The sequence below is a fragment of the Schistocerca gregaria genome, chromosome 1 (genome assembly GCF_023897955.1).
Source record: "Schistocerca gregaria isolate iqSchGreg1 chromosome 1, iqSchGreg1.2, whole genome shotgun sequence".
In the NCBI taxonomy this organism is placed as follows: Eukaryota; Metazoa; Arthropoda; class Insecta; order Orthoptera; family Acrididae; genus Schistocerca; species Schistocerca gregaria.
This window is the reverse complement of record NC_064920.1, coordinates 784,171,129-784,189,917: the sequence shown is the minus strand read 5'-3', so window position 1 is coordinate 784,189,917 and position 18,789 is coordinate 784,171,129. Positions and strand designations below refer to the sequence as shown.

The 18,789-nt window shown below is 42.8% G+C and overlaps 1 protein-coding gene across 1 annotated transcript in view; it reads left to right on the top strand.

The window, feature by feature from the left end:
• The window catches only part of LOC126269187 (ralA-binding protein 1), a 119,256-nt gene that overhangs the window by 46,890 nt on the left and 53,577 nt on the right, over nt 1–18,789 (top strand). The window contains exon 4 of the mRNA XM_049973973.1: nt 15,950–16,152. Coding sequence (XP_049829930.1) covers nt 15,950–16,152 — 203 coding nt within the window. The remainder of the gene's footprint in view (nt 1–15,949; nt 16,153–18,789) is intronic.

The following is an 18,789-nucleotide window of genomic DNA, read 5'->3' as shown; positions in this document are numbered from 1 at the left end:
AATACAGTTAATACTTAAATTAAGGTAGCTCGCTGCACAGCAGACATGAAGCAGACGGCGGTTAGGGCGAATTGCGGTGGCACCCACACCACCACTGCCTACAAGCTCTGTGTCTGAGAATGACGTGAAGATTCTGGCATCCGCCGAGGACCTAGATCTCGCTAGACTCTCAGACACAATGGATATAGCCTGTTCAAGAAATAAGTCAGTGGCAGCAGGTGACCCTGTGGTGTAGACTGCCTCATTGAGTGTTTCATGCCTACCCAATCTCACAATCACATCATCCTCCAGTGGAAATGCAGTGGTTTTCTCCACCACCTGGCTGAGCTATGGCAACTGTTAAGCTTTACACCTGCTTTCTGCATTGTTCTCCAGGAAGCCTGGTTCCCGGCAATATGTGACCCTGCCCTTCGCGGCTACAGGAGATATTACAAGAACCATAGCAAATATAATAGTGTGTGAAGTGGAGTTTGCGTTGATGTCCTGAACTCTGTATGCAGTGAACCTGTGCCCCTTCAAACTCCTCTTGAAGCTGTGGCTGTCAGGATACAGATGACGCAGTAAATAACTGTCTGCAACGTGTATCTCCCTCCAGATAGCGGAGTATCCTTGAACGTATTGGCTGCATTGATTGATCAACTCCCTAAACCTTTCCTACTTTTGGGAGATTTTAATGCCCATAACTCCTTGTGGGGTGGCCATGCTTACTGGCCTTGGCAGAGAGGTCAAAAATTTACTGTCCCAGCTCGACCTCTGCCTCTTAAATACTGCGGCCGCCACACATTTCAGTGTGGGTCGTGGCAGATACTCGGCCATTGATTCATCAATTTGCAGCCCAGGACTTCTCCCTTCTATCCACTGGAGAGCACATGACGACCTGTGTTGTAGTGATCACTTCCCCATCTTCCTGTCACTCCCCCGGCATCATGCCCATGAGCGCCCACCCAGAAGATGGGCTTTAAACAAAGCAGACTGGGTAGCCTTCACCACTGCTGTCACTGTTGAATCTCCGCCACGTGGTGTCATCAATGTTGTGATTGAGCAGATCACTACAACGATAATTTCTGTGGTGGAAAACATGATCCCTTGTTCTCTAGAGTGCCCCCGGTGAAAGACAGTCCCTTGGTCATTGCCAGCAGTCATTGAGGCAATTAAAGAGCATTGGTGAGCACTACAGCGACATAAGCGGCACCCCTCCCCAGAGCACCTAATAGCCTTTAAGCAGCTCCTTGCCCGGGTTCGCTTGCTTATAAAACGATGGAAACAGTTGTGTTGGGAGAGGTATGTGTCGACCATTGGGTGCCATGTGTCACCTTCCCAAGTCTGGACGAAGATCAGACATCTTTTTAGGCACCAGCTTCCAACAAGTGTCTCTGGCATTACCATCAATGGCGTGCTCTCTACCAACGCAAACGCGATTGCTGAGCGCTTTGCTGAGCACTATGCTCAAGTCCCTGCGTCGGAGAACTACCTCCAGACTTTTGCACCCTCAAATGACAGATGGAAAGGAATGTCCTCTTGTTCACTACTTGCCACAGTGAACTCCATAATGCCCCATTTACAGAGTGGGAGCTCCTCGGCACCCTTGTACATTGCGTCTTCCATACAATGGTGAGAGAGCACCATCATTCCAATGCTAAACACTTGGTTGCCATCTTTTTTGACTTATGTAAAGCATACGACATGAGCTGGCGGCATCATATTCTTGCCACATTGTATGAGTGGGGTCTTCGGGGCCTGCACCCGATTTTTATCCAAAACTTCCTGTTGCTCCCTACTTTCTGTGTCCAAGTTGGTGCCTCCCATCGTTCCCCCTGTATTCAGGAGAACGGCATTCCACAGGGCTCTGTATTGAGTGTATCTCTATTCTTAGTGGCCATGAATGGCCTAGCAGCAGCTGTAGGGCCGTTGGACTCCCCTTCTCTGTATGTGGACAACTTCTGCATTTCGTATTGCTCCTCCAGTACTGGTGTTGCTGAGCAGTGCCTACAGGGAGCCATTTACAAGGCACAGATTTCAGCCGCTAAGTCGTGTGTCATGCACTTTGTTGGCATCGTACTGTTCATCTGGAACCTGAATTTTATCTTAATGATGATCCACTCACTGTAGTGGAGATATATTGATTCTTAGGACTGGTTTTCAATGCCCTATTGACTTGGCTACCTCATCTTTGTCAGCTTAAGCAAAAGTGCTGGCAACACCTCAATGCTCTCTGCTGCCTGAGCAACTCCAACTGAGGTGCAGATCACTCTACGCTGCTGCAGCTCTACAGAGCCCTTGTTCAATCCTGCCTTGATTATGGGAGTCTGGTTTATGGTTTGGTTGCACCCTCAGTGTTGCATTTACTCGACCCAGTGCACCACTGTAGCGTTCACCTAGCGACTGGAGCTTTTAGAACCAGTCCAGTGACCAGTGTCCTGGTGGAGGCTGGAGTCCCTCCATTGCCGATCTGACCTGCACAACAGCTCGCCAGTTATTTTGCACACTTTCGTAGTTCTCCTGAGTATCCGAATTACCGTCTCCTTTTACCACCCGCAGCAGTTCATCTCCTGCATCGGCGGCCCAGGTCATGGCTCATCATGGCGGTTCGTGTGCGATCGTTTCTCTCCAAACTGGCATCCTCCCCTTTACCATCGCTCCTTGAGGTCCACTCACATACACCTCCATAGTGTACACCTCTGCCGAAGCTATGTCAGGACCTTTTGCATGGCCCTAAGGACTCTGTTAACCCCACCACTCTCCACAGTCACTTCCTCTTGATTCTTGACGTGTTCTGGGGCTCTTAAGTTGTTTATACCGATGGCTTGGTGGCTGATAGTAATGTTTGCTTTGCGTATGTCCACTGTCCACAGAGGCCATATTGAACAGCATTCCTTGCCTGCTGGCTGCAATGTATTCACTGCAGAGCTTGTGGCCATATCTCATGCACTTCAGTACATCCGTTACTGTTCTGGTGAGTCGTTTCTTCTCTCTTCTGACTCCCTGAGCAGCTTATGGGCTATTGACCGGTGCTACCCTTGCCATCCTTTGGTAGCAATCATCCAGGAGTTCATCTTTGCCCTGGAACGGTCCAGTTGTTCAGTGGTGTTTGTGTGGACCCCAGGACACATCAGAATCCCGGGCAACAAACTTGTTGATGGGCTGGCCTAAAAAGAGTACATGTAAACTGCTCCTGGAGATGGGCATCTCTGAAACTGACCTGCATTCTGTATTTCGCCGCAAGGTTTTTTGGCTTTGGGAGATGGAGTGGCGTAACAGTATGCACAACAAATTGTGTGTCATTAAGGACACTGTGAATGTGTGGAAGTCTTCCCTGTGGGCTTCTTGCAGAGAATCAGTTGTCCTTTGTTGGCTCTGCATTGGCCATACATGGCTCACAAATGGTTACCTCCTCCTCCGTCATGAGGACCCACCTCAGTGTCGGTGTGGCTCCCAAATGACATTCGTCCACCTCTCGCTGGACTTGCTCCACTTTTAGCTGCTCTGTGGTGGACTTTTAACTTTCCCAGCACCCTTCCTTTGGTGTAGGGTGACAATGCCTCAACAGCAGCTTTAGTTTTACATTTTATTCATGAAGGTGGGTTTTATCATTTGATCTGAGTTGGAGCACATGTCCTTTGTTCCTCAGTGTCCTCCACCATAGGGCTTTTAAGGTGGAGGTTTTAATGTGTCGCAGAGTGGCTGACTTCTCCTTTTTTATTCTCATGGTCAGCCAGCCATGGTAATCTGCTTTCTTGTTTGTAATCTCTTCTCCCTGTTTCTTGTGTGTCTCTGTGGTTTTCTTGTCCAGTTTTGTCCATTAGAGTGTTTGTTATCCATCTGTCGTTTTTCTGGTTCTCCCTTTCTCCTGTTATTGTGCCACATGTCATCTTTGTTTTCTTCTTTCCCTTGGGTAATTGATAATTGTTATACTGGGAACAAGGGACTGATGACCTTGCAGTTTGCTCCCTCCTCCCTTCTCCCCTTCTAAACTAACCAACCAGCCAGCCAGCCAACCAACCAACCAACCAACCAACCAACCAACCAACCAACTCTCTCATGGGGTTCTGTTCCCCAGCTATTATCAAGCCACTGCCAGGCCATAAAGTATCTGCACCTATGGTGTAGTGAAGTGGCATTGTCATGCCTGTGCAGATACTGAAGTTCGTATGTGTGGTCGCACTGCAGATGAGAGCACCAGAACAGTTAAGTTTGATACGTCTGTTTTGATGTGTCCCTTCCTTGTGTAGTGGTTATACATGGTATGGATCATAGAACTTGGTCCAAGGTCATATTTACTCATGGCATTGCACTCATTGATTGCTGTACAAATGAAGAAAGTTCCAGAAGCTCAATCTCTTGGTGAAGATGCTGGATCTCACTGCCGATTTTGCATAATAGTTTATGCCTGTCTCTCATGACAATGTTGTATTATTATGTGGAGGATGGAAAATACTTGTCTGAAACCACTGCAACAAAACTACTATTGCTACATTACATGGGAAAGACAGTGAAATTTTCCTGGGGTGCAAATTTTCAACATCAAAAAGAGATTATTTGATTTAAACAAAAAATCTCAAAAATTTGTTGTTATTTTTGTGTTCCATAGGCATCAAGAAACGTGTGATCATGGGGGTGTTTCTTACTGATCACATTGGCCTCCACCACTCAAAGAATTACTTTGAGACAAATGCAAATTTTTACTGCTAGAATAGTTTCCAAAACATTACACTTTAGTAATTAGTTCTGCAGTGACACTTATATAGTTCAGTTGATTTCTTATACGTATCTTAGTTTGGTGTAACTTGAAGTAATCTGCTTCATCCTCCTGCTGCTGCTGCTGCTGAAGTAGTCGTTTTTTCGGTCCATTTCATCTACTAACTGGATCAAGTTATTTGAATTCCATGAAATAATCCAGGTACCAAGTCGCTTTTATAGTGGTTTATTTATGACAAGCTGCACCATTTCTTCTTAGTGGGAGCCTAGTCCACATTACAGGCTACATAGTCACAATACTGTATTACAACAATTACATGATTGCACAGGCGTGCGAGACAGTGGTTGCGTCTCAAAACTGTCTCCTACTGGCCATTCTTGAGTCTTATGTTCTTCCTATTTATATGTTTATTAACAATCAAGTCAACAAAACTACACCGTAAATTTATTAAATTAACAATTAAAAGTTCAACATTTTTATGAGTAACTATCCACAAAACCTTGCTTATTTCATGCTGAAACTGGCGAATTCAATAGAAAAGACTTTTACATTGAATATACAGCATATTATATAAAATACTGAAAGGTAACACAATGTTAACCTAAATTTTCTTAATTATGGCTTCATTTGTACAAGCAAAGTATTGTGAACATAAATTGGACTAGCATGACCTACTAGTAACCAAATGGAATAATAAATTTTATGAGATTTAATGAATTACCTAATTCACTTATTAGATACCATTGGAATTACAGAATTTTCAAAACAGGAATGTAAAAACAAAAGGGTTGTTTTATTTCACTACTCTTATTTAGGGGTGTTGATGAAATGAGCACCCACGTATGATGATGCTAACTTTTATTTAACAAAACTACAGGAGCACAGTTTGACAAAAATGAACATATCACACAGTGAACAAACAACACTTTCAAAGAACAAAAGTTGAACTCTATGGATCAGTAACTTATTCTCACAATATGATTAGCTGACCTAACAATGTGGCAGTTTCAAGTGTTTACTCATACCATGTATATCTGTCATGTATTAACTTATTGGACGCTTGTTTTGGAGGACAATGGTTCAAATCTCTGTCCGGCTATCCATATTTAGCTTTTCTAGCGATTTCCCCAAATCTCTTAATGCCAGAATGGTTTCATTGAAAAGGCCCTGCCAGTTTCCTTCCCGATCATTCTGCATTCCGAGTATGTTTTCTGTCTCTAATTACATTATTGTTGACAGGACTTTAAACCTCAATCTTGCTGCTTCTTCTTCTTCTTCCTCTTTTTTTTTTTTAGAATTTTCATGAGGCTCTTTCCTGTACTACTGGAAATGTGGACAAGTCAGAATTCTCTCTAGGCCTGACTGAAAAATTTTTAGAGCTATGGGCTGTTGATAAAAATGTAGACATCTACATCCATTGTCCCCATGCATCATTTTGTAGACTCTTTTTACCTGGCATTTCAGCCTTCATTCTGAGTCCATCTGGAACTGGCTGCCCAATGGTTGTATGAAGATGACAGAGTATCAATATGCAAGAATTTTTAGTATCATATTCAAGAGTACAATTGCAGAAATGTTCCATTGGTTAGGAGACAACTAATTTCCTTCCTTCATATAAGTTTGTGCTCTGTCCCCCAATGACCTTCTCTGTGATGGAATGTTAAACCCTTATATTCATTTTAAACAAATAATTGCTTGTAGGTTCTGTGGATAAACTCCAGGAATTGTTTTGATAACTCATGCTTGGTGAACTATTGTTATGTGTCTGGAAGCTGAGCTGTTATACGTGTTGACAGAAGAACACTGAAAGATTCATGTTTATTTTTCCAGCAAATTGTGAAAGAGAGCTTACTGTCTGGAGCTATACTTAATGATGTTTTTGTCCATCCATGTACATACACCTTAACCTGCACCCTCTCCCCCCCATTCCACCCACCTCCTTAATTTGAGGAAGAAATATGTGAAAATATATGCATTATATGGAAACTAATCATGGACTGTGGTAAAACCAGAAAGGAATATAATCTAAGTGTTTGAGATGTGGTGTTAGAGAAGGGTTCTAAAAGTTAGGTGGATGGCAAGGAAGAGCATATGTGGAAAACACTGACAAGAAGAAAGGACTCAATGATGGGAATATGTTACATCAAGGAATATCTCCAGTACTTCTAGAGGGAGCCATGACCTGCTCATTTTGAATACTGTGCAGCACGCTATTTGTGAGTGTGTGGTGAGCCAGACATGGACTGAATCTGTGCGGTGGATTAATGACTGTGTACTGGAACACTGGTCAGCCTGATTGTGGGTTTAGGCTGTTTCCCATGCTTGTTTGGTCAAGTTTTGGTCTGGTCCTGAAATTTCATCTTAAAGAATACAATACACAGACAGTTAAAATACGAGAATTCACAGAGAATGGTATACATGATTTGCAGACAGATGGTGAACACAACTTTCCTCCCGTATGTTACTTTGGTATGGTGTCAGGTAGGCTGTTTATCTGCAAAGTTAAATTGTATAATAAAATCTCCCAAATTCTGATAGAAATGAACCCTGTACTAGATGAGACAAACACACACAGTATTTATTCTAGCTTTTGAGCTCTTGCTCTTACTCTTTTTCTTGTACAAGTACATACATTCACACACAAAGCCACCTAAATGTGCACACTCGTGACTGTGGCAAGGCTGTTGATTGCTGATAGCTGGTGGGTGGACAGATGGAGGTAGAAAGGGTGGGGAAGGATGCACAAGGAAAGGAGAGGGTAGTGTTCTAACTCTGAACACAATACAAGACATGGTCATGAGGAACCATCAGCTATTTATTACGTGACAGCATGACAGCATAAACATAAGTAGTCCAATACAGTTTAGCGGCATGTACAAGACTAGTTTAGCGGCATGTACAAGACTAGTTTAGCGGCATGTACAAGACTGGCAGCCAGAGCCAACACGTGGCAACATAAAGAGCATAAGCCCACCAGGGGCCACTGGCTCAAGTTGTCTAGAGCAGCTGAACAGTGCGCCATTCAAATGTGTGACACATGCCACAGTATTGGCGGTGGAGGTGTAGAATGTGCGATTTACTACACACTCTCCCCCCAAACATCCCACTGCAAGAGAAGACACTACAGGATCATTGAGAGGCTTAGCTGTGTTGCCGGAGTGTGGCCAGGGCATTGACAGAGCAGCCACACACCACATAGGGAGGGTGGCAGGCATGGCCCAGGCGATATGCTGCCCACAGCGAATGAAAGTGGAGATAGAAAGTGAATACTATCAGACAAAGTACATGACTGACTGAGCAATCAAGGTGTGGCAGTATTTATGGCAGCCATGAGGGACATTATTGGCCGGTGTGGTGACACGGTGGCACACTTACTAGACAAGTGCAGTCTGCACTGACACGACCGTCGAGAGCCATTTGTTTCAGCGAGCATCCAACTTCAGTGTGGCCTGATACCAGATCCTTCACCCCAGAATGGGTGTATACAGGCAGAAATGTCCCAGACTGTGTTGGCGGTGTCCATCAGAACATTACTGGAGATGGGCAATCCAGGGGGAACCACTGACCCACAGGGAGCCAGAGGGAGGGCTGGGGCAACAATGGGACATCTGCAGTAGCTGCTTGCGGTTCTGGTCATCGTGGCACATTGGCGCCAGAGGGCAGTGAAAGGGGGAGCAGAGGGGATGCTTGTGTCCTTTGCCTAAGCTGGTTGTGGTGATGGCGCTCAAGCCGATGACGTAACTTGTCACCTGTGGGTGGACACTACTATTGTTGGTATCCAAACCTCAACAGTCCCATAGGAGCATGCCCACACTGCCGTGCCAGTGATGTAACATCTGGAGGGACAGGAGTGAGGTTCCAACAGTGATAGTGACAGCAGATGAAGCAAGGTCGTAGATTGGTGACCATGGAGAAGCTCTGCAGGGCTATGATTGTTAATTGGTGTGGTGCGATAAGTGCTCAAAAACAAAGTAAGGGCAGCCATAGTGGCATGGAGGATTCAATACCCTTCTTCATCTGCTGATTAAAAGTCCAGAACAGATGTTCAGCATCACCATTAGAGGTAGGATGGAACAGAGGACTACAGATGTGTTTGATTCCATAGGCGGCGCAGAAGCCCTTGAAGGCAGAGGCTGTGAATTGTGGGCCATTGTCAGAGACTAATGTGCAAGGCCACCCTTCGATGGCCAAAATTTGGGCTAAGGCTGTAAGGGTGGCCTCAGCCATGGCGGATGCGATGTGTATGACATAGGGGTACTTCAAGTGAGCACCCACAATGAGCAACCACATAGAACCCAAGAATGGGCTGCAAAATTGAGATGGATACAGCCCTGAGGAGGCTGCCAGGGGGCAAAGAACAGAAAGGGCGCCAATTGGTGGTGGGTTCATGCTGCACAACTACAGAACACCTTTGGCTGTCGCCATTGATCCTGAGCCAGTACACATGCATATCAGCATCTTCATGCGGGACATGCCCCAATGATCCTGGTGGAGCAAACTCAATACCCGATGATGCAATTCCACCAACATAACCACTCGGTGTGCATCCTTCTCAGTATCCAAAAGGTTAATGCCAGCCACAACTGACAGGGCGGAGCTCTGTCGTCAAACGATGAATGAGATAATGGAGTCAGCCATGGGTTGCATAGTGAAGGGCCTGTCACTTGGACATAAGGGGAAAACCATCCAACATATGTTGACTCTCAGCATCAATGTAGAAGCAGAGCACCTCCTGTTGGTCGAACTTTGGCTCTGGGCCAACCAATAGAAGGAAAAATGAATCAGCATTAGAATGCTGGGCTCTCAACTTGTACTGGATAGTACGAATGTAGGCACTGAAGGCATTGCGCTGTTCATTCTGGGAGATTGGAATGTGCCCTGAGTAATGTCAACAATGGCTTGTGATCTGTAATTAGAGAGCACTGTGTCCTGAAAAGGTATACATGAAATATCTTGACTGTGAACACTATTGCCAAGGCCTTCTTTTCGGTCTGTGAATACTTGCACTGTGCTGTGGTCAAGGTCTCGAATGCATTTGCAATAGGCTGTTCGGAACCATCCCTGTTCCTGTGTGTCAAGACTTCTTCAATACCATATGCGGATGCATGGGTGGCCACTACCAATGGGTGGTCAGGAGTAAAGGGCATGAGGCAGGGTGTGAATGTCAGCATAGTTTTAAATTTGACAAAAGTCTGGTTGCCGGAAGGGGTCGAGGTAGAAGGGACCCCATTTTTATGCACTGCTGAGAGATTGTGCAATGTGGGTTGCCTGGGTAAGAATTTAGCATAATACTTAAGCTTGCCCAAAAATGCTTGTAATTTAGGGTAAGTTTGTCAGGTGAGGTAAAGAAGTGATTGTGGCACACCAGATACTCTCTTTGGAGAACCAGTGCCCCAAGTACTCCACTCGTGGCTGAAAAAATCTGCACTTCTTCAAACAACAACACAGGCCTGTGTCCTGCAGGGTCATGAGCAGGGTACAAAGGTTTGCCAAATGCACTTGGTGAGAGGATCTTGTGACAATAGGTCATCCAAGTAATTGAGACAAGCCAGAATATGCCACATCAGCTGTTCCAGAAATTGCTGGAATATTGCAGGGGCTGAGGAAATGGCAAAGGCGAGTCACTTGTACCTATTCCACCCAAACGGCATGTTAAGAATGACAATGTTCTGTGATGCTTTATCTAAGGGCTGTTGGAGGTATGCATCAGTGAGGTTGATCTTGGAAAAATACTCCCCATCAGCCAGTTTCATAAGGAGATCTTCTTGCTGGGGAATAGGATAGGTTCCTATCTGTGACTGAGCATTGATGGTCATCTTGATATCACTACACAGGCAAAGAGACTCGTTTGACTTCCAGATGGTGTCTAGGGGCATGGCCCAAGCACTAGATTTGACATGTCTGACAACCACAGCTGCTTGCAGACAATCGAGCCCTCGAGGTCGCCAGAATCAGTGTGGTGCAGTAAAAATGAGGTGTGTTATCTGGCCAAAGGCTGATGTGCACCTGAAAGTCTGAAGCTCAGCCCTAATCTGATTGAAAGAGAGATGGAAACTCTGTGCAGATGTTGTCCAGTTCCTGGAAAAGAACTGCAGTGGAAACCACCTTGACTTCATCCAAGACAAAAATCCAAACACCGTGAAGGTGTTGAGGCCAAAAATGGTGGTAGCTGACAAATGGTCAATGACAGAGCATCAAAAGACGGGTAAGTTGCCACAGTTGAGAACTGCCTATGAAGAAGACACATTCCATCACCATAGGCCACCTAAATGCAGAGGATGATGACAAGCCAGGTGAACACGGTCAGACGTAAGTCGCCTGATTGATCGAATAGACGGTGGGCCTGAGTGTCCACTTGAAAACGGATATCCTGGTGGGACATGCAAAGGATGAGAAACAATTTCTGCGTTAAGGGTCGCCGTTGGGGACTACTGATCACGGCACATATACTCTGTCCTGGTGTGGTCATGGCACTGGGTGGGACGGATTATGTGGCTGTGACATACTGAGCGGAGGTGCCCCAACTTCTGGACAGTCTGCTCCGGAGTGAGAGACAAAACACTGCGGCCCCCATAGCCATCGTCGAGGAGTGACTGGTGGCTCAGAAGTCATAGAGACATCTGACAAAGACGAATCACAACATTGCTGCAATCTGGCGGTCATCCTACAATGACGATGCTGGGGTGGCGCACATGGTGGTGCATGAACTGCCGCCACTTGCGGCCTTGCCATGAGATGTTTGTTAGCCACCTGTCCAATTTCAAATAAATAAGTGGTGCACAAGATGTCCTCTAATGATGGTTTATCCTGTTTCAGCACCACCGTGTGAACCTCTGGGTCAGGCACCAGTTGAACCACCAGATCATAAATCAAGGAATTGGTGTAGGAAGCCTTGGTTAACCCAAGTAAAATCACATTTTTGGCTAAGTCCTTGTAAGTCAGTGACCCATGAGTGGTATGATTGTCTGAGCTGTTTATAATATTGATGAAATACCAGCATGGAGGGAACCACATGATACTGCTAGGAATAATAAGTAGTCAGCAGACTGCAGATCTCCTGAAAGTAGAGGGTGACGGGGTCAGACAGAGGCACCAATTTTTGGAAGAGGAAAAATGTGTCTGGGATTGCCCAAGACAGAAAAAGTGACTGCTGCAATGAATCGTCTGTGTCGTGAAATTTTGCTTCAGTTGATGCAAATATGTGTCCCAGTCATCTGTAGCATCATTGAAAAGAAGAAATGATAGAGGATGGAATGTGGTGTCGAGTGCAGGAAGCACTGGTCCTTGGGGCGCAACGGCGTCCTACACACACACACAACTTGTCCACTAAGAGCTGAAGCAACTTTTTTAACAAGTCTGTCTGTATCTTCTACGGGTGCATCAGCTGCTGGTGTTGCTCAAGCTGCCTAATCAGTTTAGCTTCCATACTATGAAACAACTTCCTTTTTCCTCTTCACCAATTGCTACATCTGTGAGTCACTGGATACCAATGCACACATTAGTGAGCAGGTGAGAATGATGACAATGCTAAGAGGAAAGATGGGATTCAAACCCATGTTGGAATTGAGCAACAGGGCAGATGAACAGCAGACCTGACACAACAAGAGCAAGGCTACCACAAACTGCAACAAACCTTCATCAAAATTCTGTAAAAGATTGAGCCAAAAATTGAGGACCAGTGTCTGATACCCCATTGATGGAAAGAATTGATGGCAAGTACCTTGACTGTCATGTCTGCTGTGATAGGTGGACAGTGAACAACATAAGGAAACTTAGAAAAGGTATCAGCAACCAACCAAAAAGTGCCTAAAAAGTTCCATCAAAGTCAGTATGGATTCTTTCCCAAGGAAGTGGAGGTGCTGTGAAAAAAGAGTGTGTGGTGCTGCCTGTTAATTTGGACACTTGAGGCAGGCTGTGATTGAGCACTCCATCTTGCAGTCTATACCAGTCCAAAACATGTGCTGGCATGTCTATTGTCTAGTGCACAAGGCTCCCCAATGACCTGAAGTAACAGGTTGAGAACTTACCAATGCAGTGTTGCTGGAATTACAACACGGGAAGTACCCCTTGCAACCAACACAAGGAAAGATGGTGACAGAATCCATAGAAGTTCTACAACAGGTTGGATGCTCGGCTTGGTGTAAAACAAGGCTGGTAATTGGGGAAACCATCACTAGTCTCTCTCTTCCATCTCAGGTTGAGAACACAACAGTTTCTCCTGATCAAACAACAGACAGGGCCTCATGGGAACCAAGACAAAGCATCTGAATTTATATGCTGTGACACAGGACAGAAATGACTCTTGCAATTATATAATGACAAAAATAAGGCCTAAAGTTGAATGCGGTGAGCAGCTTTGTCAGGTAAAGCATCTAAAGTGTGAAAAGAGTAAACTAAAGTTTTGTGATCCATGACTAAATGGATCTTTGTACCGTCTAAGAACATATGAAATTTCTCTGTGGCATAAACAATTGCAAGGGCTTCTTTTTCAGTTTGTGAGTAATGCTACTGAGATGCATTGAGTGTTTTGGATGCAAAGACGATAGGTTGCTCACAGTCATCCAGATGACAATGGGCCAGAACCACCCCCATCCTATACTGACGTGCATCTGTGGCCAAGACTAAATATTTTCCAGGTTGAAAAGCTGCAAGGCAAAGTATGGAGTGTAACTTGTTTTTAAGTTAATTAGATGCACGTTCACAGGCTGGCAATCACTTGAAAGGAATATTTTTGTGAAGCAACTGGTGGGGAGGGTGAGCCAGAGTGGCTGCACCTGGTGTAAACCTGTGATAGTACACTGTTTTACCAAGTAATGCTTGTAATTTCTGCATATTGGTTTGATGAGACAAAGCCACAATAGTGGTGACATGTCATCCCAGGAATCGAACATCCTGTCTGGACAGTTCATGACCGAGTTGCCCAGTAGATGGTTGAAAGCAGTAAATCAGTTATTGAAGTCATTTGTGTTGTGGTGTGTAGCATGGTTGGAAACTGGATGGTCAGATCTGCAGTTGCCACAGTTTGGTTGTTGCCATTCATGCGAGTAGACAGTTCATTACTTGTCATGCCCACACAGGATGCTGCACAGCAACTGCAGCATAGCTGATATACAACATGGCTGCTTTCACCCATAGCCCTGCCCTTTGTAGGGCACAAAATGACCATGACTGGACTGCAGTAGAACGTGTTGGGTGTGTGTGTGGAGTAGGTCTCTGCCTTACTACCTCGCCTCATATGTAATGGAAAGCAGGAGCTGTCAAAATAATGCCGACAACCATACCAGAGCCTCTATTGACACACAGTATCCTACCAGTTCATCTATAAACAGATCGTCCCTGCCGTCTCATTCTCTGACAGCAGTACACCTGTTAATCATCTGCTGACCAGCACTCCTTTCATTACTCAGTATTTCCCTGGCCTTGAAAATTTCAACCACATTCTTCATCAGGACTTTGACGACCTCTTGTTGTGTCCTGAAATGTGGGATATCCTATCCACATCATCCAAAGTTGTGTTCTGCCACTAACCAAACCTACAGAATATCCTTCTCCGTCCCTGTTCCCATCCCTGTCCCCCAGGTTGTTCCCTTGTAATTGTCCCAGATGCAAGACCTGTCCCATACACCCACCAACCACCACCTGCCACAATCCAGTAACATGCATTTCCTACTCTACAAAAGGCAGGGCATTCTATGCATCAGAACACAAAAGACTTCGACACCTGCTTCACTAGGTGAGCCATTTGGATACTGCCATTCCAGCGGTAGTTTCTCTATCCTAAGCAGGTGGGAATTGTCTCTCAGGCATATCCTACACTCTCGTATTTCCCCTGGCCCTAAACCTCCACTAGCCTATTTTCCACTGCCTCATTTTACCTTTTTGCTTCTCTCTTCTGTCAACATCATTCCTCTCATGTCCAGATCATGTTCTGTCTTTCCACACCTCTCTTGTCTCCCCACCACACTCACCTTCCCTATCCCCCCCCCCCCTTTTTCCTCTACTCACCCTTTCTCTCTTCTCTAATTATCTCCCTCCTCATCCACTTCTCCCTCTCTCTAACTCATATATGTTCTACCCTCTCACGTTATTGCGCTGCCTCCGAGTTTGCCTCACACAATCCTGATGCCTCCTCCTCATCTTGAGCATTCTTTCGCACCCCCTTCCTGTCTCCAACTGCCCAGGCAACTACTATCAATGATCAATAGTCAGTCTATGTGCTTGTGTGTGTGATGGGCAACACATTGGTCAGCTATATGTGAGCAGTTGCCGTACCTCTGTTTTGTGTATTGTTAAATCCAAGAATTTCCATTGTTATTATACAAATAAAAGTTTACATTTATGAACTCACTTTACTGTGAAATAACATTTGTTGTGGGGTTCTCAGTGAATGGGATGAATTGAAATAGTAGTGAAATTCTTTTAAATGAAGCAGAATATTTACTAAGCTTTCTGTTGTCAATGTTCCATAGAATTTGTTTTCACATGCCCTAATGACTTAAATCCATGACCATGCAAAAATAAACTGTTTAGAAGAAACACTATAGTGAAAGAATTTGTCAGTGTAATAACTAGTCTTTCACCTAGTACATACAATTATGTTAGTGGAAACAATTTAAACATAATATTTTTCCCTAGAGGATAAGGAAGTCGAGATTAGTACTTCACAACATAAAAAGTTATTTTACAATCAGTGCAGCATGTATTCTGCACAGAGTAAGAGAATTTATTTCCATAAAAGTCATTGTTCAACAGATAAAGCAATTAAGTTGAAATCTGAGGTGTGCAAATTGTTGGACCTTAAATAACACTTCCTCATATGGTATACTCTTTTTTGGCATATAGTACTCATTAGACATGTTTATGTAGCAGCAAATTAGACAATTTTTCATTGTATCAGTACACATCTGTTTCCATCATTATAAAAAACATGAGATGCACTCTCTCTCAGAGCTGAGCATAACTCATTTTCATTGCATTGCATTGTCTTGGCCTCTACATAAAAATATCACCTAATTTTGAAGTTCAAGATATCTGTTCTTTCCACTATAATTTCTCATTTGCCACATTTTTTTTTTATGATGGGTGGTGACCATTCCAACCTTTTCTGAGGCTACTTTATTAGTAATTGAATGGCAACACTGTTTAATTCATTCATTGTAGAATTTAATTGAAAAGGAAATAACTGAAGAATTTAAGTTCAAACTAAAGGCACTTGCATGTACATAAGAAAAAAATTTTTTTTTCTTTTTACAGAAGCCCATCCAAGTCTAAGAAGTCTAAATCATTTAAATTTCCGAGCAAGAAAGAGAAACGGGAAAAATCGAGAGAAAAGGAAGTCAAAGAAAAGGAAAGAGACTCTGAAAAAGAAAAAAAGAAGGAAAAGGAAACAAAAATGAAACTGAAATTAAAGGAACGCAAAAAATCAAAACATTTGGAAGATGGTTCAATCTTTGGTGGTAACCTATATTTAACATTATATAAAACCTACTTATGATAGTTTAATACCTATTCTTGTATCTTTCTCTCCTTCCACTGAACTCTTTTCTCGTCCTCTTAGACCGTATGAGGTTCTAAAACCATGCTGTATGCCTCTTACATGCCTTTGTTCTCATTTAATCCAGATATCTTTTTCCCTGAACTGTTGAAAATGAATGTATACCAGATTCACTGCTTGTTTAGTGTGGTTAATATGGGGTCCCCAGTGATAGTTGTTAGCTGTGCTCAGTATGCCTGCTGCTATCTAAAAAGTTCACCATTGTGATAGATTTCTATCATATCAAGTGGATGTCATTAGTCCAAAGGTAATGAATTACATTGAAACTGTTGTGCATACTTAAAAATTATTGCCAGGTGACATCAAATGAAACAGTTATTATTAATTTAACTGTGTGTTTATCACAGGTGTGATCTACTAGTCAGGGTTCCTGTTTCAGTTTGCACAATTACTTTTCATCCAGGCTTGTTTGTTGCATTCTTGGAGTCATGCAATCTCTTGTCTTTCTCTTCATATTTTCACATATAATTCTGAAACACGCCGTATTTTAAATATTGTACCCTAATAATTTATTATAAATTGTTCTTTTTGTGTGTGTGAAGTTTTCTGCAAATTGGTATTGTCTCAGTGCAGTCTGACGTTTCATGTGTTTGCTCTAAACATTTGTGACATTAACCAAAAGTGTTTATGCTTGTGCCATCCATGTATTTGAATGTGATAAATCCATTCTGTTTCAGTATAACTTCATTTATAATATAGTGACTGATTCATTAATAAGCCACTTTATGTAGTACTAATTGTTTGTGATAAATTAAAACTGCAAAACAAACCAAGCACTGAAGGCAGACAGACACCTCTTTCCTGGACATATTCCCTGAATTGAACTGTCTGAGCTAACATCAGTGCAGTACTTCAGCTAGTTATTGGCACTTATGCATTCCGTTAAAACACTATGGAAGCCCTCCTACCATGTAGAAATGACAAGACTGGCAAACAGCTTTACGATATCACACTTACTAGCTCACGTGAACTTCCACACAGAGAAGCCTGACCTGCTGCTCATTATTCAGTCACTGAGCATTGGAATGATTAATTGCAGCTGTTCTTCATTAGTTACAATTACCAGCTATTGTTACTGACTGATATGTCATTCCACTTAAGTGTAGAAATATATAAGTACAGCATTTGAAATCAAAGATACAATTTCATTGTTGTAACATTATGCAGATTTTGACTTCTGAGCACACTGCAATCAGGTAGAATGACACATTATTGATATTCTACTCCTGTGTGTTCATTATGATTTCTTCTCAGTTTTGGCTGTCTTATTTACTTGTAATTGGTATCACATGTGAGCTTTTCTCATAAAAATTCTTACATGGTTTAATTAGAATTACAATGCTTCACCCAAGAGTGGTAGTTCTTTCTTTTGACTATAAACTGCTCAGAAAAATTCCCATGCCCTACTTCCTTGTGTTCCACACTTCTGTGGGATTTGTACTGTTGTTTTTAAAGAGCATCCAGCAGCCAAACTGATCATGTGGACATGTTTACATACTGTCTGGGATGATGCAGCACTCTCAGTTGCCTTCAAAAAAGTAGCGCACTGTTGTATTCTTCTCAGGAAACCTATGAACTATGATTTGCAGGTTCCACTCATCAGTTGGTGTTGTTGACAGTGGACAACCACAACGAGGCTGATCTTCAGTGTTTTGTATCTCATGATAATAGTTGAAAGTTTGAATGATACCACTGTGGTGTACACCAATTCAGTAGGGAACTACCCATGCTGAAAACCCTTATTACCATAAAGTGACAATGTGCACCAGGTCTAAGATCAAAACAATCCTTAAGACATGTTGACAGACAGAACAGTGCAAACATGGGAACACAAGACACTGAAGAGAGCTGCATAGAAATTGCAGCTCTACCTTTACCTCCATTTAAACGTTTTAGTTTAGATAGTGAATTCCTATGGTCAAGAAGAATATTTAGAAACAGGTTTGTGATTTTAAAAAGTGAACCATGCTAATCATGTGGGCAGTGCATAGCAGTTTATATGGAAGTACATGATGGATAGTAAACAAGGTAAGTTACTTCAATTAAACATACAAGTGAGCTCTTATTTCAGATTGTGGCACAAAAATTTTGTTTCATACTGTTTTGAAGGGATTACACAGAAATTTTAATTAATTTCTTTTTATTGTAATCACTGAGTGCAGTGTTTAAAAGCGATATAAGGAGAGTGCATTTCTTCATAAAGAAGCCGTGGCATTTTTTGGTTGAGTAGAACTTTAGACATTAAAGAATAAACACACTTTTTCAAAATATATTGGTAATATCAGAAGACACATGGGATGTAATAATTAATATGAATTTAACAAACATATAATCAAAAAAATTATTTCAGATTATTAACAAAGTATTTGCAGTGTTCTTTTATTGGAGTGTAAACAGTGCTGCATAGAAGTTTTATTTTATAATCAACCAGTATATTATTTGAATTAGTTTCTATAATACATTTCAGATTTCTTTTGCTACATCATTAGCTGTAACTATTTTCGAAATGAGTTTTTGAATATTTCAGAATGCTATTATT